General features: G+C 34.2%; 1 protein-coding gene and 1 long non-coding RNA gene across 2 annotated transcripts; one reads left to right on the plus strand and one right to left on the minus strand.

Annotated features, from left to right (window-relative positions):
* Nucleotides 1-354: 354 nt before the first annotated feature.
* On the minus strand, nucleotides 355-2667 carry LOC106437903 (uridine nucleosidase 1). Its single transcript, XM_013878916.3, has 9 exons — nucleotides 2360-2667; nucleotides 1867-1982; nucleotides 1729-1788; nucleotides 1468-1650; nucleotides 1282-1386; nucleotides 1115-1211; nucleotides 921-1028; nucleotides 700-835; nucleotides 355-617 (listed from the first exon to the last, which is right to left on the minus strand). Exons 1-9 carry the CDS (start codon nucleotides 2439-2441, stop codon nucleotides 509-511), a joined length of 996 nt encoding a protein of 331 aa, XP_013734370.2. The 5' UTR covers nucleotides 2442-2667; the 3' UTR covers nucleotides 355-508.
* Nucleotides 2668-5327: 2660 nt separating this feature from the next.
* On the plus strand, nucleotides 5328-7249 carry LOC125606667. Its single transcript, XR_007337954.1, has 5 exons — nucleotides 5328-5875; nucleotides 6085-6180; nucleotides 6310-6338; nucleotides 6479-6613; nucleotides 6693-7249. It is a non-coding gene; the product is annotated as an uncharacterized LOC125606667 (long non-coding RNA).
* The last annotated feature ends 944 nt before the right edge of the window (nucleotides 7250-8193 follow it).

Genomic DNA, 8193 nt, shown 5'->3' on the forward strand with positions numbered 1-8193 from the left:
TTATGCACATGCGCTACTTTATATTAAGTTATTAACTTATAAACCAGCAGGTGTAACCATTTTATCGTTATTACTATATTATGTGGATTCATAATCTTTCAATAGGTGAATATTCTTTCGGATTTAAACTCCCTTATTAGAGAACGACAGAACGTCATATTAAACTTGAAATGTATAGAACATTTATTGGCATATAACACGTTATATCCAATGCTGATTTAAGAGCATCTTCAACTATATTTCATAATTTACTCCAAAATGAAGTTTGGAGTAAAAAAATGTTTTTATTATTTAATTTTGTACTCCAAAAAATAAAATAGGGTTGAAATAATCCAAAGGCAAGAAACAAAAAAAGATAGATAGATAGTTTTATTCATTATCTTTTATTTTATTTTACCAAATTTTAGCATTTATACAGTTTAAATACAGATCTTGAATTGAGAATCGAGTTAGAACCGGAAGAGATAAATGTGATGATGCCATTTACAATGAAACATTCACATTCTTTTTATGGCTTCATCAGCATCCCTTTGATATATTCCAAAACACCATCTACATCTACCGTCCACGCCACTGACACTGGTGAATATCCCACCCATGGATTGCTCCCATTCCATCTACAAACCGATCAAAACAGCCGGTGTAAAGATTTTTAAAAGAGTGTTTCTTTGTGAAGATTAAAGTTTATAATATTAAGACCTCTTGAGGCCTTGATCCATGAGCGTGTGGCCAACACATATTCCTTGAGTCTCCACCCTAACAACGCCTTTCTTATATGTGAATAGATCAGGCCTTACTACAGCCACAAAGCTCACCGGGTCATGGAGGTAAACTCCTGAAACAAGCAACAATAAACAATTTGAATCAAACCTTGCAGCAGCTATATAACATGTTTAAGATCACAGTTTCTTGCTTTTTACCGTAAACACCATCAGACTTGACGTGCCAGTCTCTATAAAACTTGCACATGTCACTTAACAACTTAGCGTGCTTCCCCTTGGAGTCACGCAGGGCTAAGAGATCATCGTCTGAATCATGAGAAAAAGACAAAACAAACACTTGGTTTCAGCGAATGTTTAAAAGGAGATAAAGAGTAGGAGAAAGTTTTCTTCACCTGTTAGTTTAAGTTGTGTTGTGATGTTTATCCCAACAACAGTGATATCAGCACCACACGTGAACACAACATCAGCTGCTTCCGGGTCACCATATATCTGCATTGTAGAGGAGCAAACAACCATCATTTACTTTTCATTAATAGAAAGATTCAAGAAGAGGTTGTACATTGGCCTCAGCTGCAGGATTGACATTTCCCAAAGCAAAGAAAGCTCCACCGAGTACAACAATCTTCTTCACCTTACTCGCAAATGAACTATCTCGCTTGATGGCCTAAAACCAAAACAAACCGTCACGGTGACAAACACACAAACTGAGTTTTATTATTAAAGAAAGAGATTTCAAGATTCTTACTATTGCAAGATTGGTTAGAGGTCCAAGGGCGAGAATAGTGACTTCACCAGGATGCTCAGAGACCTTCTCAACTAGAAACTCAGCTGCACTTTTCTCACATTTCTTTCTACTAGGAAGAGGAACAGAGACCTCTCCTAGTCCGTTTTTACCGTGCACAAAATCAGCAACACGTGGAATCCCACCCTGAATCAACACATCAAAAAGCATTAGTAGAGCTTATAAAGTCACCAAAAAATGGTTTTGAGATGTAAAGATTGTAACCTTTAAGGGTTCGGAGCTTCCTTCTGCCACAGGAACATCAGGGAATCCAGCAATCTCACACTGTACATACCAGGAGATCACATACACATCCCAACAAAATTTTGCAAAAGAAAACTTAAGTGGATGGTTTGTACATACCAGGAGTAAGGCGTTGCGGGTAGCATCTTGTGTGGAAACATTACCAAAGACAGTAGTGAGTCCTAATATCTCCAGCTCTGGAGTTTGAAACGCCATCATTATCGCCATGCTATCATCTAACCACACAGTGTAATGTTAATAACCATTTCTCAGATTCTCAAAATCAAGTCACATGTCTCCATAATCAAACCCATTGGCAAGAAACATAATACTAACAATAATTACACAAGCACTGAGCTCAAAGATCCAAACTTTACAACCAAATGAGCTCAGATAAACAGAGTCAAGAGATCACCAAGATTCAAACTTTTCAACTAAATGAGCTCAATAATCAGATTCAAGAGATCAGTACAACTCTTAACTCAAGAATATTGCTTCAGATTACGATTCCAGATACTAAGAAACTCTCAGACTAAGCATCAAGATCCGTTGACTAGAGTTCATGTCTAAACAAAACTAATGTTGTGTCTGAACAAACGAGGAAGAAGCTCACCGATGCCTGGGTCTGTATCGATAATGAGCTTCTCCCTCACCAAAACGTCGCCGTTTGAGATCCCACCGTTGCAAATCTCCATAATTATGATTTCTCAGCTAAAAAGTTAAAACTCAGCAGATGAACTTTAAACCCAACTGAAAACTCTTCTCGATCGCCGTGGGCAGTTTGTTTCCTGATTTGTATATACGAATCAGATCAAAAAGGCCTGACCTTTATGCGAAATATACCTCAGAAAGGTAGAAACTTTTTTAAAGGACGAAGATTCAATCCATCCAGCTATGCTTTTCTTATTTGTTTTATTTTTTTCTCCTTTATTTGTGGTGACAGAAAGATTACTTTCAATTTTACCTAACTTTCAAAGATCTTAACTGAAAACAAATACTGTATTTTTAACTTTATTTAAAGCCACCTTTTTTATTTTATTTTATTTTATTTTTAACCCACAATACTATAATTATCTTTCATGATAATTTATTTTAGTTACTAACAAATTTCGTTAAAATTAACTAATTTTATATTTCATAAACTTTTTGGAAAGCTTTCGCTCTTATAGCTTGACTGGTCTGCGAAGGCACTCTTAGTGTCTGCCTGTAAGGTAATTTTAGAGTAAAAGTTAATGGGTGGAAAAATATTAACGCCACTTCCTATTATTTAGTTACCAATCAGGTGGAAATGCTTTTCACCCATTAACGCTAAAAAAAAGTGGGAAAGTACATTAATATGTTATTCTCTCTATTAGTGGAAGAAATGTTTTACTCTTGATTTGAGGTTTCTTTTTCCACCACTTTTCACCATTTTATTTTCACCATATTACTCTACCAAAAACCAATGACGCCCTTAAGTGCAACACGTGACGAGTTCAATGCTCGAGCAAGGCATGAAGAAGAAAAAAAAAACTTTTTGGAAGTTTGTAAAATTTGATAAAATTTGGTTGTTTGTAGAAAAGTGTTTTTTCCTTGATTAAAAATGTGGAGTTTGAATTTTGGACCGATGTGGTGAAGAAAAAACGTTTATTAATTAGAAGGAATTAAAAGAATAAAATAAGGATCTCATAGAATAATAATAAGTTGGAATATAAAAAAAAAAAGAATTATTAGGGTTTGTTTTTTGAACAAGAATTATTTAGGTTCAGAAGTTGGAAGGAAGGAACCTTTTGTCAGATGTCGACTAAGCCAGTTGTGTCACCAACGACGCATTGACCAAAGTCTATAGAACGCACTTTGTATTTTTCGTAAATAAAGGCCCAATATGTCTTGGGCTTAAAATGAAACTCAACCGTACATTTTTTAGTTTCTTTTTTTCTCACCTTATGACATTTAAGCTTTGATCATAATGGCGTGAACTAGTTATGATTTCTAGAAAAATATTCAAGTGTGCAAGTGTATAAATTCATATGCATATGTTTAGGGTAGTCTATCTTTTGTTAATGTTGCATTTTAAAATTAGATAAAAAGTATTTTTTTTTAATACTTTGTTTGTTGGTATGTAATATTTTTGGCTCTGTAATTATATCATGTCAAAAGAATCAAGTCTTTTTGTTCATGAAGAGAGAATTGACCAAGAAGTAGTCCTCGTTGAATAAAGAATAAACCCAATAATGGGTTAATTAAATAGACTTCACTAAGAAGTAGTGGTATCTCACTCTGCAAGCACCATAATTTGGGATATGCATCCCAACTGCATGCAAACCAAGACAAGAATTTCGATACTTCTGATATATAAACAAAATTATGGATACAACATATATACATGGCTATAAGTTATCTAATCCCTTAGATAACAAAATCTCAAAGTAATCTCACGCTTCTAACAAAGTCACACTTGTCGATATAACATCTTAAAATGTAATTTAAACACATCCGGGATAATAAAAATCCAAAACGAAGTTCTTGCCGACAATAAATCAATTATTAGATGGGACATGTCAAAAGAAAGCGTAAATAAACAAATAGAAAGCAAAGTGGGAACATGGGACGGACGAGAGAATCTTAGCGGCCGAAAATGGGGTTTATTTGGACCAACCTTCTCCATTATCTCTATTATTATCGAATAAATCATAATATATAATCAAGGCTGGAATCATTTGTGTATGAGTTGTTTAAAAAAGTATATTTCATCGTTTCAACAACAAAATAACTTTAAGAAGGAGAAGCAAATACCTACTAATCATACGAAGCTGATTAAATACAAGTATTATAACATATAGATAGTAAATCATTCAATAACCCTTTTTCTTTCTAAAAGAGGCTTCGGATCCCATTCTGACTAGAGCACTGTAAGATTCTAATTATCTGCACCATGTCAATGTCTTAGGACCATAATTAACTTCAGTCTATTAATTGGAGATTTTAATTTCGGTTAAAAGACCATGATTAACCTCAGTCTATTAAGAACTGTCTTTTAAATAAAAAATATAAAAACTGTTTTTTAATCGAAAAGTGAAAAAAAATATCAAATCATGGGTTAAGAACCTCGACTAAAAGACCGGAATTAATCATATCAGTGATGCTAATTATATTCTAATGTTAGAAAATAATCACATGAAGACATAAATGTACAAAGGATTAACAAAATTTATAATTGATCTAGTGATAAAGATGCTAGTCACCATGACAAAGATCTGGATAAAATGCAACTTGCCATCACTAATATAATAACTCCACGAATGAGAAATAAAAAAACAAATATCACACAGTTTCATGCCAAACAGTTTAGGCAAATTCATTGTTTTATGCCCATATACGTCATAGAGCTTATCTATAATAATAAAACAGGCTTTTCTCTCACCTTAGCCTTCCACGTCCCTCTTTAGAGGTGGGCATTTGTTAACATGTGTCGCCATTTAATTGGTTGCGTTTTTTCTGTTTTTTTTCTTATTCGATTTGGGCTTCGGCTAATGTGATGGCTATTTAGTTTTTATTTCACAGCCCATTTTAAAGCCCGCTCATATGAACTGATGGAGCTTAGGGTTTTCCTGTATCGTCTTCTACCTTCTCATCCTCGACCGCGAGACCAGAGATTCGAGCCTGTTCAAAATCCTTAACGCCTCCAATTTCAATAACTCTGCAACTTAACTCCACCTCACCCCTTTTAATCCAGTCCTTCCACTTGAATTGCTCAATCAATACACCTCTTCGTATTCCACCGTACCCAGCTTAATCCTCAGCTATAAATACGGCATCTCACCATCTTAAGATGCACACCTCAAATCAGACAGTAATGGCACTCACCAACGCTCTCCAGTATATCCGGTTCAATGCCTCTTTACTCCTCCTGAAACTCTCTCATGGTATAGATATGTAGAACGCCGGAGACCTTCGAGGCAAAGCTTTTTCGTCCTGCTTGAATATTAAACAAGCACTCGCTTTCTGAAACCCCGACAATCTTGAATCAAGAGCTACGTTTCTCTGAGCTGAAGGCTGGTACCAGGGAATTAATCCCGCTGGAGCTTTTCATGTTTTCCAATTACGACCAGTTGATGTTGTAGGTGAACCACCAACACCTATTTGCCCGGTATGTTGTATTAGACTAATCTCGAAACCCCTTTATTTGCACTCTTTAAACATTTCCTGCAAGTAGATGCTACATACTTATTAGATGTTGTTGGTGAGGTCATGCGAATTACAACACTTATAATGAAAAGCACATAACTCAACGTATTATGGCAAACACACGTATTGAAAAGTGATACCATTGTCCCTGATTTTTGTTATTATACTCAGATATTTTTTTCATATCTCCCGAAGATTAAAAGAGATCTCAAAACTTGGGCAGCCATGGCAAGCACCAAAGTCCAGAGGATTATGATCCAGCTAATTGTACGTTTCCTAGGATCTTTTCTCTTTCATCTATTTGTTAGTATTGCTTTCTCTGTTTTCTTTGATTGAATTTGCCGAGCCATTCTCCTTTTTTATGATGCTAAGACCCAAATTTGGCTATTTGAACAGAAAGATCTGGGCACAGAAGAAATATGAATGTAAGTCATCTTTATCTTTTCTTGCATTACGCATCTCTTAGCTACCAATGGGTTGCTAACGAGTACAAAAAGCATGTGCTTAGTTTTGTTAGTAGAGCAAGCGCGAATACTTGAACATCGTGACTATTTCTATATTTTAGTCATTAGAAAAGAAAATACCCATCTGAGCGAGAGCCTCCAACTTCAACAAGCTTCCTACACCTCATACTCTTTCTTGCCGTGTTGAGGAAGAGTTATGTCCCTCTTAGCCAAGCCCTAAAGTCCAGCAAGAAAGAGTAAGGCGTCAACAAATCTTCATGGTTGTTAGTGTTTCATAGGTTAACAACATTTACTCTGTGTTTCTTTTATCCACAGGTTGAGGCTAGACTAAGAGAAGGCAGAGCAGTGAACATGCGCATGATTTGTTGTCGCAAGGAAAATGCGACAAGTACAATACTTGCCTTTGGAGATTGATAACCGAGCTTAGATGCTACGCCACTAAACCGAACCAAGACGCCATACCCAAAATATCCGACCAGAAGAGGAATCTGGCTTAGTAGGTGTTCAATCAGTTTCTCGAAGATAGCCATGACGAGGAACATTGAGATGAGAATGTCTGTAACTACAAAACCAGAGGAAACGGCGTTAACTAAGTCATCAAATCGAGATTTGCATGGTTCTTCTCGCCAGTTGTACACCAGAGCTCCAATGGGAGGCCATGGATGGTTCTTCTGGCCTTAGTGTTGTTAGTTCGTTAAGGTGAAATAGAGAGAGAAGTTAGATGAAAAAGGAGAAGATAGTGAGCAATATGTGATAATGTGAAAGTTTTGGGATTTTGTTAGAAATTAAAGAATTGTAACTTTTTGGGGACACACGTTGTCTTCTTACTCTGCTTTTTTGAGATTTGCAAAGAAAATAGTGATGTTTGCTATTCTAAAATAATTAAATTAATGAAAAGGAGGATTATATATATATTTAAACGTGCTTAGTAGGGACCAATACCTTCAGCTAGAAAAAATATGGTAAAAACTAAAAATAGTTCAAAACGATGACTATCAATTGAAGAAACGTGCTTAGTAGGGACCAATACGAATAGAGATAAGCTTACAGGTCCGCTGTTAACTATTCAGATTCTTATTCTCGAAACATTTTGAAATGCGATGGTTTTTTAAGAATAATTGCGTATTCTCAATTTTATTGTCTTCAAGGTGGACAACGAGAATTTCGTTTTGAACCAGAGAAAAAATCAACCATTACAGTGATGATTCTAATATAAATGTTTCATGAGCCATTTTTATTTACTATTTCCTGAAGCTGTTTTTTTTTTAAAAGTCTTTTGCTAGGGAATTACAGAGTGAAAATACTTATACAGTTACAATTATTTTTTTTTGAAAAAATCAATTTGAAAATAAAATTAGTGGGAATACTTAATAATAGTTTAGTGAGAAAACGCAATATAATAAAAAACAACACTAAATTGAATATAAAAAAGAGTAATTGCAGTGTACACATACAGTTTATTCCTTTACAACATCATTTTCACGTTTCATCAAACACATTTTATTCATTTTTTTTGATGCAATAAAAAATCCCTTGACAATTTTGACATTGTGTATGTTTTATATAACTTATATTTCAGTTACATTTTTATTAAAAAGTATTTGATATAATAAAAATATTATATATAATAATGATTTAAAATAAAACCAAATATCAAATAAATAAATAAAAACTTTTCTGTTCAAGAATAAAATTTATATTTTTTTATTATTATATAATAAATAGTTACATATATAATACATCAAAATTTATAAAAAATAAAAACAAAACCTGATAGAATATAATAAAAAACCATTTAACCATATAAGTAATTGTT

This window comes from Brassica napus, chromosome A3, assembly GCF_020379485.1.
Source record: "Brassica napus cultivar Da-Ae chromosome A3, Da-Ae, whole genome shotgun sequence".
Classification (NCBI taxonomy): Eukaryota; Viridiplantae; Streptophyta; class Magnoliopsida; order Brassicales; family Brassicaceae; genus Brassica; species Brassica napus.

What these genes read in the sequence shown, in the direction of transcription:
- LOC106437903 (XM_013878916.3), bottom strand. Translation starts at nt 2,441, where the DNA reads ATGGAGATTTGCAACGGTGGGATCTCAAACGGCGACGTTTTGGTGAGG. An exon ending in GAAGCTCCGAACCCTTAAAG is followed by an intron (nt 1,651 to 1,728) that starts GTTACAATCTTT and finishes GTGTTGATTCAG; the next exon opens with GGTGGGATTCCACGTGTTGC. An exon ending in ATGGATCAAGGCCTCAAGAG is followed by an intron (nt 618 to 699) that starts GTCTTAATATTA and finishes ATCGGTTTGTAG; the next exon opens with ATGGAATGGGAGCAATCCAT.